General features: G+C 28.3%; 2 protein-coding genes across 4 annotated transcripts in view; both read right to left on the bottom strand.

Moving 5' to 3' along the window:
* Window positions 1-3,470: 3,470 nt before the first annotated feature.
* The window catches only part of LOC136986704 (paxillin-like), a 54,930-nt gene continuing 34,743 nt past the window's right edge, over window positions 3,471-23,657 (bottom strand). For 2 of the 3 annotated variants that reach the window (XM_067284288.1, XM_067284287.1), the window contains exons 8-9: window positions 18,329-18,559; window positions 3,471-4,855 (exon numbers count right to left, since the gene is read on the bottom strand). In XM_067284288.1, coding sequence (XP_067140389.1) covers window positions 4,589-4,855; window positions 18,329-18,559 — 498 coding nt within the window. In that variant the 3' untranslated portion in view covers window positions 3,471-4,588. Of the gene's footprint in view, window positions 4,856-15,644; window positions 15,895-18,328; window positions 18,560-23,657 lie in introns of those variants that run through there. The other variant, XM_067284289.1, reaches the window with a different exon arrangement.
* Window positions 20,299-23,212, bottom strand: DNAlig3 (DNA ligase 3). Its single transcript, XM_067284341.1, has one exon. The coding sequence runs from the start codon at window positions 22,923-22,925 to the stop codon at window positions 20,466-20,468; it is 2,460 nt and encodes an 819-aa protein (XP_067140442.1). The 5' UTR covers window positions 22,926-23,212; the 3' UTR covers window positions 20,299-20,465.

Below are 23,657 nucleotides of genomic sequence, written 5' to 3'. Positions count from 1 at the left end.
TATTAATTTTAATTAATGCAAAGTACGTTAAAATATGAAAATTTATATTTTATAAAATACAAGGGAAGGTCATTGGAAGGTGGAATCGGCGCTTCCATCGCTTCCAATGACGGCACGCCACTGCATGCAGAAGTTTTAATCGCCTGAACCGGCCAAAAAGATCTCCGTAGGCTTGTTCAATAACCACACGTGAAGAACTAAGTCTCTTGTTGAACAATTTTTCTTTCCTATTTAAGTGGTCATTATCCTTGTATGGCACCATTAAATATGACAATAAAGGATATGCTGAGTCTCCAAGAAGATGGCAGTTCTCGGGAATGGAAACAGTACCATTTGACATATGTCTATATAAAGGGCTGTTCTTCCAAACACGTGCATCATGACTTGAGCCAGGCCAACCAGCATAGACGTCAATGAATACTTTTCTGCTATCACAAACGCCCTGTAAAATTACAGCGGTGAATTGCTTTCTGCAGTAATATTCCTGTTTATGGCGTTTACCTATAGTAATTTCAACTAACGTTCCATCTATACACCCAAAAACATTCGGGAAACTTTTCCATCCTCGCAATTCCGAAAACTTCCTTACAACGTCGGCTGCCTGTTGCCCAACGTCGAGTTGGCCACTGAATAAAATATTGTCTCATTTTACTTAGTTCTGTACAAAATGTAATGAACAGTCGATGTGCGTGTCCTCTTTCTAATCCAAATCTGTCCGCGATACCACGAAACGATTCTTGATTTCCCAGCGTCCACAACGATAATAGTATCACTTTTTCTTTATCAGAATAACGTAAAGATGGCCTACCAGTGTTTTACTTCTTGTGGAGGTTTATATTTAGTAAAATAAATTCCACAGTTTCTCGTTTAAGACGAAAATGCGCTTTGAAGTCGATATCATTTGTCCGTGGAATGGTTTCTTCGACATAATTCATGATTTTTACCTTTTTTGTTGGAGATTCATTTATTACCGTAAGAATTTCCTCCTCCTCCCACTTCTCTTGGCCTTTTATTGAAAAAAGACGAGAATAACAGCGTTGATGATGATCGAGAATTAGTTTTAGAATTAAAAAGTTCACAATATGCATAAACTGCACTCCAAATGGCCGCCATCTTTACTGCTGCAGCAGTCGTGTTGTTAAACCACGTGTTTTACGTCATACAGCAGTGCTGAAGCAGCGACGCTGAAGCGCTGACTTTAACAACGACCGGAATGACTCATCGGTGTCAGATTTCGCGCTAAGGCGAGAAAAAGGAAATTGTACTTTGAAGCTTTTTCTTCAAAATTAACACATTTATTTCGTTTTTTTCAGTTTTAAGTATTTTTTATTGCTTTTTATATAGAGTTCTAATTAATTAATACGGCAAGAGGTTAAAAATTATATTAATTAAATAGCTTTCCTTACTAAATTAAATTGTGCCTTAACTGGGGAATAGGCTTATAGGATTGAGAAGTGCCATGCAAATTACGGCAACATAATATTTAAAATACAATATGTAAGGTTTTCAATGGAACACGGTCTCGTTAAGTCGAAATTGTCGGCACTTTTAACTTCCCGTGAACCTTCACCATTTGATAGATTCGCGATCTTCATTTTTTCATATATTCTATGAGTACAGTACAGGAAATTAACATAACAAAATTACTGTTCCCTGCATAACACACCGCCATATCATTACAATCTCGTGTCGATATCCTTTCACTGATACAGTTATGTTGCCAGTAGTACTGTGCGATAAATCGATAGTCGATGGCTTGGACATCAATTTTAAGGTGGCGTCGGATGTGCATTACTTTAGCTACTGGCAGCAGGCGCGTATCCAGAATATTTTACCACTGTTTATCTTAGCCCAAGTGCAAAGAGACAGTTTGTTCTCTTTTGTGATATAACTATGCTGTAGGGTAATCAACAATAAAAATTAGGGCAGGCAGAAAATTAGTGTCTCGAATAATCAAATATTCGGAAGATAACACGAAATGTTTAGTACTGTACTGTACATATAACACGTACATGAAGTACGTATAATATTGTTATAAAACTGTATTTATATACTTTCTTTGTGAAATAAATTAGCTAGACCCAGTAGCGTGTTCAGAATTTTGAGAATATAGGTGCTTCTCAAGGAAGATTCGGGGAGGATACAAAGACACGTGCACTTATCGTTATTTGGAAAATATTACTCATGTACCGGTACTTTAAAGTTACCCTAGTTATCTAACTTTTGACATCATTCTTTTTTATTAGTTTTTAAATAAATTATTATTATTAAATTATTTTTATTAGGGTTTCTCGTCTGTGAAAAGTATGTGGATTTTAATTCTTTTCTAACACGAAATTGTTAAAACGTGACTTTGTGGCATTATCACATCATTTTTAAATAGGTAAAAGGCCTAGTTAGTTTCTCATTGCTAATATGACTTTTATTAGTAGAACAAAATTAACGGATTAAACTTGTGTGTTGAGAAGCAGAGGAATACACTTGCGCTTTTTTGCAAATAAACAGTTCATTCCTCAATGCATAAACATGTTTTAATAAATCATTTTATGCTATAATTTACCATTTTCGTTCTTTTTTCCATAAATTTCTGTTTATATTTGGAAGTTTGAATTTGAAGCACTTTTTTCAAACCCTCATTTTTGATATGGTTTGCTAAATTCAAAAATGCTAATAAAGATATATATAATAACAATTCTTTAACCATGTTATAGTATTTGAAAATAATGTTGCATAACGAGTACGTATATAAATTCTGTTATAGGCCTATATATGGCAAAAATCATTTCAAGACGTATAAATCTAAACGTTTTATCGAAGTTCGTTTTCTAATTACAGTATTTTAATGGCGCCTAAAAATGTAATTTGATGAAAATCAAACGAACAAATTTCTTTTATTATAATTTAAATTATACTAAAATTAAAATCTTAAATACAATTACAAAGCTTATTTAAACTTGTGCTACTAAAATAATTTCTGGATATTTTTATTTCGCGTATTATAAAGTACTTATGTAATATTTACACGTTTAGAATTCTTTGCTCTGTTCAAATTCCGGATAAAATAAAATCAAATTGTCTAATTTAAATGTATTTTCGATAAATTTGGCACTTTTATCAAAAATTCAGTTATTTAAATATCTTTGACGATAATTTATGAGAGAATTTTCTCTAATGAATTTTTTATTAACTGTGGTTAAGTGAAAAGTCCCTGTAAAGTTGGCTTCGTTTTTGAGTTGTTCTGTATTGCGGTACAGTTTTTCTCACGAATGACTACTTGACGATGACAGATATTTATTATTTTTTAAGGTATTACTACAGTTACATAGTTACATTAAGCATAATACCGGCCCGACGAAATTTAAATGATTGGATTCATTTAGTATTAAATAAAACAAACATATAGAAAAATTGAATCTATGAAATTGTTTCATACGTCAGATGATAATAATCACTATCGTTATTTACTGAGATTATTTTTTCCAGCAATATTTTATTTATTTATTCTTTTATTGTATGACAAAGGCGATATCGCCCGACAAATAGATGCTATCTTCCGATACAAACAAGTACGAAAGCATAAACTTCTAAAATATTTAAATTAGTTACTCGTTTATCTATAATCTAGGTTTACTTCAAACGATTTGATTGAATCAACTAGTTACTCTCTTTAATGCTTCTAAAAATCTTATTTAAATGTTTAATTTTTATACACTAAACCCTCGGTCTAACGGACTAACTAGGGGAAGGAGACTCCGCTAATTTGAAAGTCTGATAGTATTTAAAAAAAATATATAATGTAACCTAAATTAAATAATTTATACTCATTGATCTAATATACATGGTGCTCTATTGGCGAATAAAGAAAAGGTTCTTCAATTATTTCTTTTACGGCAGATATCTTTTGTCCGTTAAATCGGTCTGATAACTCGAGGGTTTACTGTACTTTTAAATATTAATTCCGTATTATTAAGCTGTAGGTATATAATTTATGATGAACTAAAAAATATATGGTTTGATATAATATTTCTATAAAAGTTTTTTTTTATGCCCACGTGGGCATAAAATGGCAGCACAAAATGGGAAGCGGCCGACTGGTGAGGAACGGGGTCCGAATCAATACACTCGTGAACATTTTTAAGTCGACTCAAACTCGAACAGAAAACCCCCGGAGCGGCAGGCTAGTGAATTCACATAATCGGCCATCCTGCCCTCAAATTCTGTATTTTATCATATTTTTAAGTTACACACTTTTTATTGTTATAAGCAACCAAATTTTATTTCAATTTAACAATTGTAATAAATATATATAATATTTGAATATAATTATAATTTAAACATTTCTCAGAAATATTTATATAAATAACTATTAAGTAAATAATACATTAATCTTTAAATTATTATACAAATATAAAACGAGTTTACCTTTATAAATATTTTTCAGTTTACATAATATGTGTATATATATATATATATTAGGATATTTTAAACATTAAAAACAATAGTTGATATTATTTAAACGAGAATAAACAATCAAAAGTTATAATCTTTATCTCTAGTTGAAGAAGAAACCATTTACATTAATTACTTCTTAAGCAAATAATTTATCAAAACAAACATGACAATATGGTTTATCCTTATTCTCTTTAAATGTTCCTTTGTTGAGTTGTTTAAGACAAAAGGAACAAACAAAATGTTCTGGATGGAATTTTCGAAACATGGCAGTAACGCATCGACCTGTAATGGGTTTCTGGCAGCTGGCACACAATGATCGCCTGGTTTCGTGATAATGATATTCACAATACGGTTCACCCTCATGATCGTAGAAACTTCCTTTTTCAAATGGGGCATGGCATTCCTAAGTATAATTGTTTTAAAAATAAAAGTGTAATTATTTTCTTGCTTCACACCTTTATATTAACAACATATTTACTTTTCAGAAGACTCAATTCTGTGTTGTTAATATTTTAGCAATTACATTGCTTACTTTAATGATTCGCAGTAAGAATGCGATGAATTCGAAATACAAGGTTGTATTCCATAATTTAAAATATTTAAATAATTCAAAAGCTTGAGAAAATGTGTTAAATTAATTATTTATGGACTTTTGATTTCGTTAACCAACCTTTTTATATTAAATATTAATAAATAAAAATATTATGTACAAATAAACTTGATATTTGAAGGAGAAATACATTTTTATACAGTATTTCGTTATAGATAAATATCAGTTTTGTCTTAACTCAGTGTTAATGATAGGAACTCATAAACGTTAATGCTTTAAAATTAAACATATATATAATAACATACTTTTATTTAAAATTAATATTTATTTTTGATTAAATTTGAGTATTTTTATTTTATATTTATACTTATTAGTTAGTATAGCTATTTTGTATTTTTATATGTATTATATTTAATTTGTTATTTATAAAATAAATAATCATTAATAAGCGTAAAAAGATTACATAACAGTAGATATAACTGTCTACTGTATGACACCTGCAAGCATTGTTTCGATTATTTTTCTCGTAAATAGGAAAGATGAATAAAAAAGAACAGCTCGTTATTCGATGTCTCGTATTTCGAATACTCGTAAATCGGGAATACGTTATTGTATTGTAAAATTGTATTTATTATTCTCTTAAGAAGAAAAATAAATACAATTTTTTGAAGGAAAATGGATCAAAGGAAAAGAAGCAAATATTTATATTTCGAATTGCTATTCCAAAGAAAATCAAAAATTTAAATTTTATATTTCGGTTATCATTGTAGGCTGGTTGGATTATTTTGCAATTAAATAACATACAGACCGCGCAAGAAATAAAATAACACTTGTATGCTTTTAACACATATCTTAAATTCATAAAATATTCTAGCTGATGAATGCTGCTGAGGAATTCCACAAAATATCTACGTCGCCTTTACGATGTAAACAGGAATAACTACATCACGAGGGAACAACGATGTTCATAAATCTATTCGATCCAATTAAAACAAGTTTAGGAGAATTTATAAATATTCTCCTTTCAAAATATTTTGAAATATTTCGTATATACTGGATTGAGCTTTTCCTGTTATGACAATACACTACGATCCCTAATTTACAGGTCTGTACTATCGATCTTAATTTTGTTCAAAATCAATTCACAGGTTCAATCCACATTAAAATTACTCAAGAAATGAAAAAAATAATCCGAATTATCTATTAAAAAATTTGTTATGGCCCGAGAGAATCGAGTTTGAATTTTTTTAAGGCGACAGATCCAGCACACGCTCATCTGGTGCAATGTTACAAAATTACATTCTTTTTTATGTCAGAGATCATTTTTTATAAGCATTTAAACTGGACGATTGAAAAGTTCCAATTTTATTCTTATCACACAGGATCTTAGTTTTCGTGAGATGTCCGGTACATCTATGTATAAAAAACATGTACTGTAGGTATGCGAGTCTTTGTGAAATTTTTTCCAGAATTCATGAGGATATCTTATATCATCTGAAAGAGTTAATAAAACCGGTAGTCAACAGTTGAAATAACCAGTTAAATTAGGTATTAGATATTTCGGTATCTGATAAATCGTGCTCTATTTGTATTTTTTAAAAATTTCACATATACTGCGTGCTCTGGTATGTATATGGAAAGGTTATCCAACACTGTCGAAAATGGAGGAAGATACACATATACGACACCCCGTCCACTTGAAGATCCATGGAAACAATCGCAACTTCTCTAATCAAGTCCAGCAGCAGCAATGAGATGAAGCTCCTTGGGATTAGCCGCCTCATTTTCAGCTGAAGTTCTTAAGCCCGTCAGCATTCGGAAAAACTCACGCAAGGACAATACTAATACTGGTCAGACTTTTTAGTAGTAGTGAAATCAAAAATTCTATGTAAAATACGCTGATAAGCAAAATATCTGCAGAAAAAACTGCTTAACAGAATTACACGAAAATTTCAGTACATCTTAATGAGATCAAGGGAAGAAAATTCAAGGCAAAAAAAAAATTTTAGTTCCAAAAATCACCACAAGAGATGTTTTGTACACAAACAAAACAACACAATCATCATTCATTATTGGATTGAGGAGTTCAGACACAGAGGTCCCATTACATGTTACGTTACCGGCCATCGATATGCATTACCAATTGACTAATACTGTGATTCCAGCACCCAGCAACGTCGATGTATATTGAATCATGAGTGATGCAGGATAGTGCCTCTGCATAGATAGCAAATTGTGTTAAACAGGTGCTTAGAAATCATTTTTCCGATGAACCAGCACCTCTCCTGTTTAGCTTTCACGCTCACCAGATCTGAATCCAACACTTCAAGGAAGACATTTCGGTCAATAATTGAACATGTTATTCTGAGATTTCAGGAGTGGATTAACATCATTTTTACATAACCTTGAAACAGATGCTGAACAGATGTGAGAGTATAGTCACATCACATTGTAAAATGAATTGTAACAAGGCAGTTGACTTCAAACAGTCTTATGGATCAGGTATATTTGTTTTTGTTTAAAGTCTGGAAACCAATTATTTTAATAATAGTAAGTTCATTGTTAGTTTCCCTCCCTTTTTGGTTTTTAATATACTTAACAATATTTATTATTAATAGTGGAACCGTCTACCAGAATTTGGAAAATGTGGGAGATAATAAGACATTTACTGGTCCCAAATAATACGATATATCACATTGTCATTGTATTGAAAAATTTTATGCTCTATAGTTTTAGTTCTTTAGCATATGGGTTACATTAAAAATTGTAAATACAGTGCACTGTATATATTAGATATTCCTTTGTATTGGTTAACTATTGGTGTTATAATTATTATGTTGGTGTCATGTGTTTGTAAGCTGATGAGGGGTCCTTGTACCAGAAATGCATCCTTACCTAAATTCGAAATGTGATTATTAAAGACTAACTTTTTTGTAAAAGATCTGGTCCTTATTTCTGTCGGCCTTGGTGTGATAAACCCTCCACATTGTTAAATCCTATTTATTAGGTTATCTAACTCTAATTTATAATCGTGGGCTAAAAGAGTCGTTTATTATTATTAAGACTAAAAAGTGGTTAAATATTTTACAAATTGTAACAAATATAAACTATTTTTTTTACAATTTTCTTAAAGATTATATAAATTTATTTTATTTAACTGAATAATATCAGAATATTATATACAGTAGACTAATAAAAAAAAAAAAAAATTACAATCTAGGCCAAAACGAGAGTGTAAACTCGTTGGTATGAAAAATCTAACATTTTAACAAGTATCAAAAGAATAAACCTTAAACACTACTGACTAAACCTACTTAAACTCAATTTCAATTACCCAAATTGAAATATATTATTCAAAGTGAAATGGATAACCGTAAATCGAAAATAATAATGTTATTCTGTTTAAAATATTTAATCTTGCTAAAGCTACTCTTATACAGCGTGATCGATATTTTAAATATATCTGCTATAAATACGTAGTACAGTACATTATCTCCTTGGTCTAAAAATATGTAAAAAATGTATTTTTTCTAATGAACATTACACTATATTTAGTATGTATTTACAGGGCCTGGAAGGTAATGGGAGCCTGGAACAAAATAAATATTTAGACCCTACAGAAAATTAAACTATTTTATTAAAGTAAAGGAAGTGAATGGAGCAATATAGGGCTACTAATTTCTCTGGTCCTAGGGCAATTTGTTGCTTTAGCCTTCTCTGGGCGCACCTGTATATTTATACCTTAAATAATTCAAGAACTAAATTCGAATATAATCGATTACAATTCACTTGAAACAGTTCAAATTCTGCACGAAATCTGATTATGTATTAATATTAAACCGAATTTATTTTAGTTAATTTTATTATCTGATGATTTTAATAATTCAAAATTTTTTAAAAGTAAAATTCTGAAAAAAATATATAGACTCCGAATGAACTTGTGTGTATTTAATGGGAATAGAACTTATCCGGATTAAGCAATAGTTCATAAAATGATATTAAAGAGAATTTATAAGGAATTATTTTGTATTTAATATAAAGTTAGCAATTTCGTGTAGTAATGTAAAAATATACAGTATTCATGTTACAAAAGTGTAACAGATTGGATATTCGAAAATCATATTCGATATACTTTCCAACATCGCATCAGAACTGTCCCAAAACAATTTAGTTTAATGAGATGGGACATATTGTACTTTTACTTTCCCGGTTACTATGTATATGTCGTAAAAGAATTGGAAAATCCGGCTCATTATAAAGGGCTCCGTCAAAGGGCCAGAGCTTTAGGCAATTAAGAAAGAGAACCTCAGTTTGTTCAATTAGCCGGATGATTCTACGCTTATTTAATGTTACTTCTCTGCAACGCTAGCATAACGCCCCTTTCCCTTTTTGTGTTAGTACCGTACAATTGGTCATGTCTTCAAATATTCCTTTAAAACATGGTTTCGCTTAGGTTTGCTAACATGCATGTAACGGTCGCAGTTGCTTTTTTGACTTAACATTTAGTAGAATTTAAATAATTACATCTCATTTTGTGTGTGTGTGTGTCGTGTTTGTATTTAGAGTGACTGAGAAATGGAGATGGACACAGAAACTACATTTATTGGAGAAGAAAATATGCGGGACAATGATATTATAAATGGCTCCGAAGAAGAAATATGTTAATATTTCATTGCTTCTTGTTCTTTCTAGGTTCATTGGGAAAATATGCACAAAATTGCTTCTATGTCGAACATACCATAAAGGAACACACTTGGCGAAAAGATGCACACCTGCGTGTTCCTGTACGATAAGTTCGACACAGCAATTTTGTGTGTTTTTTCTTAAGAAATATGTTATATGAAGTTGAAATTTAATGAAAAAGATGAAAGAATACAGTAGTAAGAATGACAACGTAATTTTAGAAATTTTAGATTCGAGAAACCCGAACAAGAAGAAAAGTAGCAAGCAATAAGAATTAATTAGGAAGTATGATACAATGGTAGTCGGGGAAAAGTGAGTTTTAATTAAGAAAAGAAAAAGCATTGACGATCCTGTTGTAGTAATTCTTCCTTTTGAAAAATATTCTGGTAAATTACTTCAATATCATTGCTCAACAGGTCATGGAGATCGTGATAAAATGTTATTTGTTCTAAAAATTAAGTTTTTTTACATCCTAAGACCGGCTATTAAAGGTATTTGTATCTTTATGTAAAATGTGAAATTCGAAGAAGTCTTCACAAAAACATCGTCGTGCCAATCATTACGAAGGATTTCAATCTTCGGGGCCAAGTTGATTTGATTAATTTTCAATCTACTCCCTGTAGAGACTACAAATGGTTACTTAACTATCGAGATCACGCGACAAAATTTTGTGTTCTTTGCTCTTTGAAAACAAAACATGCAGCGAAAGTTGCGTTGGAACTGCTGAAAACATTTTTAGACTTTGGTACGCCTTATATTTTACAGTGACAACGGAAGAGAGTTTACAACTAATGTCATTAAGCAACTTTCAGTTATAAAGCCCGAATGTGAAACAGTGCACGGAAGATCCCACAATCCCAAGGGAGCGTAGAGCGATGCAATCAGGATATTGAAAATATGTTACGTGCGTGGATGGATGATACTGGTAGTTATAGGCTGCCATTTCGTCCAGTGGCAAAAAACTCTTCTGAGCATCGAGTTATAAGCAGAAGTCCGTATACAGTACTCTTTGGATCGGAACAAAAATTAGGATTAGGGACGACGAATGTTTCACCAAAAATTTTACAAACTCTTCATAGTGAAGATTTGGTGCAACTTAAGGAAAGCAGTTTAGAACGTGAAGCCGTTGAGGAAGTAAACGAAAATTAAGAGGAAAATTTTGAGAAAGAGACTTGTTCTGTTTGTGTACGCGATCTGAATGAATCACAAGTAATATTATGTTCATTATGTGCGACAAGAGTTCATAAAAATTGTGCTCAGAGCACTCACTGGAGGGACCTCTAAAGACATTGGTGACGTTTATGTTTGCGACACTTGTAAAAGACAAGAAAAAATTGCACAGGAACGTCAACAATCACACAGAGGCCAGAAAAAAGCAGAAGAAAAAATGATTGAAATTACTACAAAAAACACAAACCTGTCGAAAGTTGGGAACTTTATTGAACGTTCCGAAGGTTGATTGAGGGCCATTAGACTGCCAAAATGTAATAGGAAATATTCTGGATGCAAAAAATGTTTATCAAATTGGAACAATGGGTGGCATAATTAAGACCTGGTTCAGTAGAAGTGATTTCCAGATTTCTGGAACGCAAATTCTTGAAGACATACTAGAAAAATATGCATCTCTACTTGAAGCTGTGGCAAAATAATTAAAGTTTGGAGGCCAGTTGTAAGTGTATAATATCAAAAACACAATGTCAAACAAAAAAGTGCGGGTGTAAGAAGGTAAACCAATTGTACACATCAAAATGTCACATCTGTTAATCGTATGCAAATAAATAAATGAAACGTTTGTTTCCCAAGTGAAAGCTGTAATTCAATATTTTTCATTTTTCCTAATTATTACACCATTTTTTAAACAATTAACTTTGAACAAAAAGTCTTCTAGCAATTTAACATTATTTTTATAAAAATTCAGTATTATTAATTTCCAATATAACACAGTTACTCTATATTATTCATTGTCGTATCACAAACATATTGTAATCAATCATTATTTTTTCAATTAAAATTATTATTCATTATTCCTGATTATTAATTTATATTGTTAATTTTTCTCTCATTATTATGTTGTATTATGTTATTTATTTTAAAGTTACTTTACAATAATAATCTTCCTTAGACATTGTCTGATGTTTGTCTTATAAGCCTTTCGTATATTCGGTGTATTACAATAAGCCTGGAATCGATCAGGCTAATTGAACACTTTCTTAATTGCCTCTAGCTCTATGGGCTGATTTTAAAATGTCTAAATATCAGGCTGAATAGCGAATAGATGATTTTCCAATTTGCCAGGCTCATTGTAAAATCACGGCGCCCTTTACAACGAAACAGATTTTCCAATTCGCCTACGACATATAATTGACCCTCCAGTTTTTTGCAAAGCTCGACGTTTTGAGACCGCCTGAACTCAAAAAAGTAAAATTTCATGTGTATATTGGCACCTATTTCGTTTAGTATCCCACAATGAGAAAAGATTTAAAAAAAAAAAAAACGAAATTTGGCATGGTAAGAGCTGGGGGGATAAGTGTCTTATCTCGGATGGGTCGGACTATAAAATTTGAATATAAAATCTCATTAAAATTACGCATGGATCAATCTGTTACCTTTGCTGTTTCTTAAATATTTTTCGCCGGGAAAGTTATACAACTAGTTGCTGGATTTTTATAAATAAGCAATAAAAAATTCATTAAATTTTAAGTATATTTTCTCACAAAGAAATGACAAATTAAACAATCAATAAATGGTAATAATTTTAATATTTTTTAAAAAATTTAAACTTTTGTTGCTCATATTTTTGAGATTGAGTGTGAAGTCACCCGTCATGTGTATCATTACGGTGCATTTACATTACACACCTTACGATTAAATTCTACATTTGGTTATATTTGTAGGGTTTCGGTTGAGAAAGATGGTCAGGTAGATCCATCCTAAAACATTAAAATGCATTGTCATCAGTGGTTACTTATGTCCTCAAAACTTCAGACTTTTTTCTTAATTAGAAGTGAATGAAATTTGAAGACTATAGAAAGCAAGTTAAACAAAAGCATTTACAAGTAGACTATATGGAAAAGTTTCCTCGTTATTATCGATATTTAAAGATATTAAAACGTTATTAAACTATTGGAATAGCATATAAAATGATAAATAAATGAGTTACACTGTGTTTGAAAATACGGTAGAGTGATCATCTAGCGTTATCATTTTAAAACAACGAATCCTTACAATTATATGTAAATTTTCGTTAACAATTTCATTTAATTTTATTTATATTATGTTGTGTTAATTATTTATAGCATTTATTAGCATATAATAAACTGAAAAACTGTAAATTAATTGATCTTAATTTACATCAATCTTCATTTATACAATTGTACAATATATAATTTCTGTCTGAAACGCGATTGCACTGTATTTATAAAAAAAAGCAGTTTCAATTATTTATTTTGTTTCAAATTGGATTAATAAACAAATAATTTTCATACATAGAAAAATAAAAATTTAAAGGCTAATTTAAGTAGTATTTAAAATTTTAAGATAATTTAATAACACATATACTTTTATCAAATAGAAATGAATAATTGAATTCTATTTGACACAAATCTTCAATCTAATTATTATACTTTTATTAATTTTGCCAATAAGATAAATTTGAATATTTTAAAACAAAATGTAGTATTGCATAAAAACATTAATGTAGATTAAATTTGATAAGACTTAATTTACTATCATAAAAATTTTGAAAAAAAAAAATGTTTTTTGGTAATTTGCAAAATTATTCCTATTTATAAAGTATAGTTTATCATAAATTTCACTTTACAAAAGGTATTATTAGATTAAATTCTCAACACACTAAACATTCACCAAGCTTTATATCAGTTATTTAAATTAATACCAAGTTGATATAAGGGTATAGAATTGAGGAACATTCAATAAACCCGGTTGTACAGAAATTTCCATTTACAATTACAGTTTGAATAATAATCAGACTCTGCATATTAATAATTAATTAATTTGTATATACTTAATGCTATTTAAAATATTGAATACTAACATTTAAAACTAAATTATACTCAGATGTTGTAGCATTTAAATGATCCACTCATTCACAATACTTTTTTCCCTAATGGAAATTTAAAATTCCTAAAAACAGATTGGATAAAATGTAACATAACTGAAACAATCAATTTATGCAAAGTAAACCTATAACTTAATATTTATTATAAAGTTATTTTAAAATATATTTTGAAAAATATTTGTTTACTAAATCTGATTAGATAAAGTATAAGTTTTTTAGGCTCAAAAGTACATTAAAATTAATTAAAAGAATCATGTCTTTTGTTTATTTGAATCAGGAGTATCATTTATCATGACTCATCACTAATTACAATGATTTAGTTTGGCAATTAATTGAGTATTTCATCCACATAAATTCATAACTACAATTTTAAATGTTTTCATTTGAAAATGCATGCTATTACAAATAGTAATTTAATAAAAACTATAGTTTTCTAACATCAATTTAATTCATGATCCTCTACTACAGTCTATTATCTTTTTTATTTTTTTTAAAATTAAGTTTAATTTTTCCAAAGAAAAAAAAAAATATATAAGAAATAAATTTTTGTTCATAGACACGCATTACTTGATTATTTTTACTTTATAAAATGATTTTAAACTTTCAATAAACTTTTTATTTTAAAAAATATTACTCATTGTTAAAAGTAGTTATTCCAAAAGAATATTAAATAATTGATAATATCAAGTAAAAATTCAGATAAACATCAAAACTATAAAAGCAATAATAAACTATAAATACAATTAATGACACTAAATTAAATTTCTAAGTATATTTTTATCAAAATATAATCCTTTTCTGACTAAGGCAAATTTAAATTCAAATCAGTTATTTTATTTTATTAATCGAAACTTTTAAGAATAGAATGATTCTATAAAATTGCAAACTTTTCTAAATAAAATAATTTGTTTTTTTTCTCCTTTTTACCACATAAATATATATATATACTGTAGAGCACAATTTTTATAAAATAATTCTTAATTACATTATTTTAGAACTTTAAAATAACTATGTAAAATATTAAATATCTAAATATAAAAGTGTTTATCATATATCAGTGGCGTAGCGAACGTAACTGGCGCCCGACACTTTATTGGCACCCCTCTCCCCCTCCAGAAACACATATAGTTTGTCTTGGAGACCATTCGGGCGCCCCTCTGTGAGTGGCATCCGGTGCATGATACACCCCCTCGCTACGCCACTGTCATATATCTATAATATCTCTAGATTTAGTAATTTATTTTAAAAGATATAATAAATCTAATATAAAAAAATATAATAAAAACAAAAGAATAAAAAATTTTTTTATATTATGATATGGTTCCATACATGATAAATTACAAATAATAATAATAATAATTATAAAATAATGATAAAGAGAAATTCTTGTTATTTATAGTTTTCTAAATTTAATACATTTAAATAAAAATAATGGAAGTAAAATAGGCATTAGATTCTATTTAAATTAACCAAATCACAAGTAACAAAACTGTAGAGATTATTAATATAAGTTTAATAATCATTTACTGTAAAGCATATTGATACATATTTAATTAGCAATTTTTATATGTATATTATTAAAAAATATCATTCTAGTGTTATCCAGTTTTAATTAATTAAATATAAATTATAATAGTTTCATTTTAACAATTTTTATGTATCATAATAAACATGAAATCAAGCAACAAATTGTTGTTATATATATATATATATATATATATATAAATTTTTTTTTGCTGATATAATTTTTCTACAAATACAAATTATTATTTATAAGCACAAAATATGGCAAATTTCAAGCAAAACTTTTTATCATTAACACTGATAAATAAAGACAAAACTGATAACTAAAGAAACTGTAACTTATAAAAATGGAAACAATTTGTGACATGCAGATTTTATTACCACATGTACATTACTTTTGATAGTAGAAAATTATTCAAATTTAAAATTACAACATTCGATAAACAAATTTTGATTTTATTATATGAATCATCTGGGCGAGATCATCTGCTGAGGGAAAGTTATTGCGTTTGTAAATACAAGTATTTGTTTTTTTTTTATAGATGATTTATACAAAGCAATGACGGCTGGAACACAGATTTGAATCTTCAGATAGCTACTGTGTCTTCTGATAGTGACAGAGAAAAAGAGAAAAATTATTAGAAATTATGAAAAGAAAGATAAACTAATTTTTAAAATCTAAATATTGTAACTAATATGTTAAATCTTATAGAAAATTAAAATTATGAAAAGAAATTTAGTTTTATTATGTTTTAAAAGAATCATAAACAACAAAAGCATGTTTTTAATTTCATATTGTGTTGGAAAAATATGGCAGATTTTCCAGTATATATTAGATTTATATTAAATATTAAATTTAATTTTCTATAAAACTTGATGCTAATAACACAAATCTAAATTTATTCATATAGATTTAATAATTAACATTAACAAATGAGAAACTGCTTTATTTTATAGCTGTATTAACCTTTTTATTTATTAATATTTTTGTATGGAAGGAGCTGTTTTAATATTTGTATTTAGTAATTAAAATTATTATATAAAGATAGCTTTATAATTAAATTGTTGTAACAGTAGATAAAAAATGTTTCCTCTAAAATAGAAAATACTATATAAACATAAAAGGAAGACAAACAACTGGACTACATAAAAGTACAGTAAACCTGTGCTTTGGAGTAATAGGAGATAAGAGCTGTCTAAGTTAATGGAGTGTTTTCTCCAATGACATAAAACATAAGAATGTGGAGAAAATATAGTATAGTAATTTACTATGATCAGCTCTACACAGAAATTTTACTGAACTTTAGTAGATTATATTCTGAATTTATTATTACTGGAAATGAACTTAAAAAGTTTCATGACAGTAATGTACTGTATAGTCTTCAGTAATTTACCAATTATAGTAATATAATGCACAATATTGCAAAGACTTCAAGAAACCAAAAGCACTCATTAATCATAACTTCATTATAATAATAATTACTCATTAATTGTAATTTTTCTATTATTGCTAAATTTTAAATTACTGTAAAATTTTTCCAAGACATGCAAAGTCAGAGGTGGCAGGGTCTGAGTTAACAGGTGTTTACTGTTTTGAGTATTATACAATACTCAATAATTTGATTTAGTCCAATATTATCAAAACAAAAAAAGCAAATAAAAAAATTAGTAAGATCATTTTGATTGGCTGTTATATTATAATTCTAGGACATTTTCAAGATTTATAATTTTTTTAAAATAAAATTTAAATCAAATTAGAAAAAATGGAAGCAAAACAGCATTGAAATGATTTTTCTCCTTCCATCTTAAGTGAAAGATTTTATTCAAACATATGAGCAAATGCCTGTGCATTTGCCCATTTTCCTAGAGAAATACAATCTTAAAATTGGTAATATAATTAACTTTTATTAACTAATGCAGTTTCTTCAGAGTAAAATAATTTGATTTTAAAAGCCTTTAACAGTAATTATTGAAAAAAGGTGACTTTATAATTTCATATGACTTTTTAAATATTTTTAACAAATAAAGAATTCTTGTTATAAGCTATGGTTTAATATTTTCTTATTCCTGATAGTGACTGAATTATTTAAGTGATATTCTATTTATAATAACACAGTTCAAACTGCTCTTCCTGGATCTAAAACTTTTTAAAAACTCAAGTCCTTTATTCATCTAATTATTTTGTCAGTGAAAGTTCTTATTGTAACACTTGTATGTATTTGTATTATATTGAAGTGGCCACTTTCTTATTTATTATCCCATTAATATGATATCTCTCCATCTTTATTTCTTATATTGATTTCTGATGATGTGCATTTAAACCAAAAGCACTTGACTACTAATTTGAAACTGTGTCGTTCTATGTCTTTGTTTCACAAGCATGATAAAGTGCAGTCCATTAGACACTGGGCAGCTTTTCATCCTTTATTTATTCTTTTCTAGTTGCTACATGTTTTGGGCTCACAATGCCCCTCCTCAGTTAACTTCTGTTCTGTATTTCACATTAGCCAATTTTGAGTGATGTTTAAACATAGTTTCTCAGAATGGGTGTATGCATGATTACAGATTTTTCCCTTTCTTTGCATTCTGCCTGTTATGTTCTTTTAAGACAGTTAAAAGCTTGTAAATTATTAAAACACTTTTTGTTAAAACTTCAATACACATTTAGTTTAAGCATTTCGGAAGGTTTTTTTGTAAAAAGGAAATTTTCCGATCCAGTGTCTGACTGACTGCACTTTATCCTGCTTGTAAAACAAAAAGCACTTGAGTTTTTGTAAAAAGTTTTCACTATAAGAAAAGCATTTTGAATTGAATTTATATTATAAAAATGATAAATTATCATTTAAAATTTTAATATTTACTGTATATCATGGTATTTACAATAATATAATAATGTAGAATATTTAATAATTTTAAAAATTCTTAAATAATATTTATTTTACATTCAGATTTGAAGTAATAGCGAAATAGCTTAAAATATTCTGTTAATATTAATACTTTATGATCTTTTTTAAATAATATTAATTTAAGATCATACATACCCTGCACTTAAAACAATCTGGATGCCAAGATTTATCCAAAGCAGAAATGTAATTTTCTGTTATCGGTCCCTTACATCCACCACATTTAGGTGCAAATAAATCCAAATAATCTCTTTTACAATATGCTTTTCCCTCTTTCTCATGATAGCCATCTTCACCAAATTTTCCTCCACATTTTGCACAGAGGAAATGTTCTGGATGCCACGTTTTATCCAAAGCTGTGACACATCTCTGAAATTATCAATATAATTTCAATGTTTTTCAAAGTAAAAATTAATGTAACAAGAAAACCAACTGAATAAAGTTTTGAAAATTACAATATTCAAATTTCCTAATATCAATATTTTATTAGAAAATTTACATAAATTTACTCTTTTAATATCAACGTACTAATTTAAAGCAACACTTCAGATTTACATACTAAATTATTTTATTTGTTTATTATGTTTGGGAAATTACAAGTTTTGAAAGTATTATTATTAAAATTGTCAACATTAAATTAGACATATTTCATAAATTATCTTTCAATTAAGAGATTCTAATTTTAATAAATTATTTCTATAATAAATAATATCTGAGCTTGATTTTTCAAAGAAACTCTTTGTCTAGAAAATAATTTAAGCAATAAAAATTATAAAAAGCACTTTTTCACACTAAAAAGTTCAGCAGTGTATTTACAGATTTACTGACAATACTTTTTCTTAAATTGCTTAAATAAGCCAAAAACTGATGAGTATTTTCACTCTTATCATTCAAATCATCTTGAGTTAGATTCAATATAAAGGTTCAAAGTGTACAACAAAATAATCATATTTAAATTTAAATTACAAAAATCACTCACTTAAAATTTTTAAACTTTTTTATAAATTTACACAGTTTTTTTAAATTATAGTGAAATAAAATGAAATGTAAAATATTTCTTAAAAATTTCTGTTGTTAAACAGTTTCTATGAAGATAAAAGCAATTTCTATATGAAATGAATATACTAGCATATAGTAGAGCATTTGCTAGCATTGTATTGTTATTATTTTAAATATTTGGCTTACACCTTTGTAGAACAAATCTTTTACGCCAACCATTCTCAAACTTCTTGTAATTAATTTTAAGAATTAGCTTATAAATGTTCCTTTTGTATGTTTTACAAAACCTGATCAAAATAAATCATGCTTACAAATATAAAGCATTTAAAAAATTGAAAACAATTTAAAATAAACATCTACAAACAAAACAATAAATTTTGAACACAATATTTAACAAATCTGAATGTTTCAAAATTACTGTCTAAAGAATCAACAAGATAAAAATCAAAACTGATTTCAATAGCTAATCTCCCTATGAATTCTTCACACAAACTTTTATGGCCTCTCTAGCTCTACCAATAATAAAATTTAAAACTTTTTTATATCTTTTTTAACTTTATTATTTACTTGATCCATGTTATTAGAAAACTTCCATTCAATTTTTTTTGTTAACCTAAAATTTTTATCTCAAAAGCTCTAATTTAATTCCTGTCTGTCTGAACTAAGAATCCTTCTAAGATTGTAAAATCTTATAGTATCTGATTACATAAATTGCTTTTTAAATAGTCAAAAGTACCATTTGCAATCACTAATCTGGATTATCACTCTTCTAAGATTTACTATAATTTGAGTAATATTTCCATAATCATTTATCAATCTCCAGAAGAAACTTTCTTCCATCTAATGATCAAAAACTTTTCCTTTCTCTGCATTTCTCACTTAATCATGTTCATGTTCAAACACTATACTATTATGACAAACAATTAAAATTTTAAAAAGTTTGTTATAAATTAGTATAACTCTTATTCTATTTAATACTGACAGAAATTAGTAATTATTATTATCCTAAAATTTGTAGCGTTACTTCGTATGTTATTTTGAAATCATTTTTTAATATTTTTAATTTCGTAAAACTTTTTATTCAAATAATAAAATTTGAAACTTTTGCATTTATATTTCAAAAAATAAATTTTAAAATTTTATTATTACATTTAATTTAGTTTCATGATTTTACAAAATTCCATATTTCAAAATCAACAAAAATTAATTGGATTTATGGATCAATCTGCAATTTTGATGGATTCAATAAACAAAAATTTTTAAGGATAAAATTATTTTAAAAATTGGGCTTATATTGTTCAACAGGTAAACGTTCTTGCAGTTTAATACTATCCCATAGCCAGTCAATAACAATAATAATAGCATTTTTTGGTGGATTTGAATTAACAATGTCAAGAAAATGTGTTGACTTTTTAATTTCATGATTCTGAAGTAAAATGCCACCATATGCTATGAAATATCTCTTCAGTGTTTCATAATTATCTACATCTTCAGGAATATATAACTTAACATTAGTAAATATATCTACAAGCACTTTTTTAGGTGAATTAGAATCTTCCAAACAATGTCGTTTTATTCCTTTTTTTGGTGTATTTTCTTTGTTCATTAATACCGAATTATCTTTATCGTTATCTAGTATTTCAAAATCAGCAGTTTGTTTAGACTTCTCATATAGGACTTCCAACTCTTCTAAAGTTGTTGCATCTTTCCAAGTTTTATCATAACGAATTAAAGTAACACGAGGAAACCTTATTGATATTCCATTTGCTGTATGAGCTTCAGCTTTAGAAAATTCTGCTCCTGCAATCTCCCATACTTGTGATGTTTTTGGATCTTTACAAACAAAATCTGGAATTAAAGATTTTTTAACATTCAACCAATGAGGGATATCTGTGTCATTGTTAATTTTCACCATGTCTAATTCTGTTTGTAATTTTTCTAAAACTGCATCAGTATGTCCTCCATGTACTTTAGTAACTGTACACCACTTCTGGGATGTCTTATCGAAACAACCCATTAAAAAAATTGACATCATTCCACCTTTACTACCAGTACCAAAATATGCACCTAAAACAACTAAATCAGCACTGTCAGCCATGCTACCCTCATGAAGATAATCTTTTTTGACTTTCAGCCAATGTCGTTTTCCTGGTTTATAAGTACTCAATGGATCTTTTAAAACAAGTCCTTCTAATCCTTGTTTGAATACTGATGTCATCATATCATTTAATTCTTTTTGAGTTTTAATAAATTTCATTTCAGAAAACTTAATGTGATCTTTAACTTCTTGCATATTTTCTTGCAGAATTTTTCGTCTTTCTTTAAGGGGACAATCCATTAGATCTTTTCCATTGTAATATATACAATCAAATACAAATAAACAAACAGTTGCATCCTTAAAGGCAGTCTTCTTGTGAACACCTAAAGTACCAAATGGCAATGGTTTGTCTGTTTTTGTATCTAACAGCAGAATTTCAGAGTCAAGAATCAAGTCTTTTCCTTGTTGAAAAGCTTTAGCTATGTGATCTTTGAAATGTGATATTTTATGCTGTTGTACAGGTTTTAAACTTCGACTAAAATATGTAAATGTATCACCTTTTTTATGAACTTGAACACGTTCTCCATCATATTTAATCTCAGCATATATGCCATTTGGACATTTTTTAAAGGCTTGTTCTACAGAACGACAAGGTTCGGCAAGCATTGGTCGAACAGGAGTCAAAACTGTCAATTGTTTAGAAAGACTAGATTCTTCATTTTTTCCTTCTTCATTAATTCTTTGAATAATAGATTTTAAATCGTGCGATGCCTGAAATGCTTCATATGCAGAAGGATGAATGCCATCTAAAATATGTTTAGGTCCCGCATTGAACCTCAGATCGTGCGTAATCAAACGAATTATCATTTTTAAATCATTTCCAGTACACCTCTGTGTAATTTTTTGTAATATATTAGTTTGCTCTTCTTCTTTTGTCACATTTGAAAGTTCTCCCAAATATTTATCAACTTCCTTTAAGGTTAAATTGCTTTTTTTTATTGGTTGACAACCTTCAGATTCTTCGAAAAATATTCTAATCGTTTCGGCAACGTCTCCGTTCTCTAGATCTTCGAGCATACTCTCTTGATTAGTTCCGAATATTTGACTAAATAATTTTACTAACTGCTTGCTTTGCAAATTATATATTCTCTTGTTTACAGCCGGTAACAGCATTTTAACCCAAAGATAAAGATCTCTATTTGGATCCGCCTTGAGAAAATCACTAACTGCTTGAGACTTTTTTAGGTAACTTGATTCTTCGGCAATATTAGCACATAAACGTCGAAAATCTTTAAAAGAATCGCCTTTTGTTTTGTTTCCAACTATTTTCGGATTTTCTTTTTTTAAACTAAAGGCATTGACTGTATCGTCAAACTTTTGCTTTTTTCTTGGAGATGGAGGAGACTTTGAGGGTTGCATGTGTTTAAGTATCTCATCTTTATCGTTTTCTTCTAGATCTTCCCATCCTTCTAAATCTGCAGGTCTTTCTATTTTCTTCGTAGTAGCTCGAGCTCTCGATAGCTGCTTAAACATACAAGCTACATGATACCACTGTTTCATATCACCTTCTCCATCAGTAAAAGGATTTGGCACGACTTTACCAATTCTACAGCATCCTTTATCAATTTTTTCCTTACATTCCTTACAGGAAGCGGTGCCTCGTTTAGCATAATCTACACAATATCTATTATTGGCCATAGCTGCTTAAAGCCAACGTTAAACATAACGAAAACGTCCTCGAAACGTAACAAAACGTTACCACGACAATCGGTAAACACATCTACGCACAGTTAACTCAACAATCGCTTGGTGTCGCAATTCACTTTCGCGAAAAAGTGACGTCATTTATTTAATGGCGTTTTATCGTTTAATTTTTAAAACTCAAATTAATGAAAGTTTAGCAAATTGAAAATACGTAAAATCCTTTCATATACAATAGTATAACAATAGGACTGAAATAGGAACGAGGTTAATGCACCGATAAAATTATTTTCGAATTCCCTAGAATTTCCCTAGAAATTTCGGAATAACAGAATGAATGTCTTTATTATATTATAAACAATTTAAACTCGTTAAATTTTTATATTAAATGATATTTAATATCTATTTTTTAAAATATCATCAATAATCTATTTTAAAAATATTTAATATTAAATAAAAAGTTATACGATTCACGAATCTAATAATATTCCTTTAAATAAATCATAAATTACACGAAAATTTATTTTAAAAACTAACAATAAAATTAATAATAAATTTAAAAATCATTTCAAAACAAAGTCTTAAATTTAAATGTTTATTTACGCTGCAGAAAGTACATAAAATAATTTTAAAATCTAATTAATTAATCTTCCGCATACACCACTTAAGTCGGTAAAAGATGATAAATTTTGTGCTAGTGCCAACAGAAAAAAACCAGGAAAAGACATT

Source organism: Centruroides vittatus, unplaced genomic scaffold, assembly GCF_030686945.1.
Source record: "Centruroides vittatus isolate TY-2023 unplaced genomic scaffold, ASM3068694v2 scaffold_1167, whole genome shotgun sequence".
Lineage (NCBI taxonomy): Eukaryota > Metazoa > Arthropoda > Arachnida > Scorpiones > Buthidae > Centruroides > Centruroides vittatus.
Note: the sequence above shows the minus strand (reverse complement) of the source record. Positions and strands in the feature narration are given on the sequence as shown.

Coding starts and splice junctions, on each gene's coding strand:
- DNAlig3 (XM_067284341.1), bottom strand. CDS start 22,925: ATGGCCAATAATAGATATTGTGTAGATTATGCTAAACGAGGCACCGCT.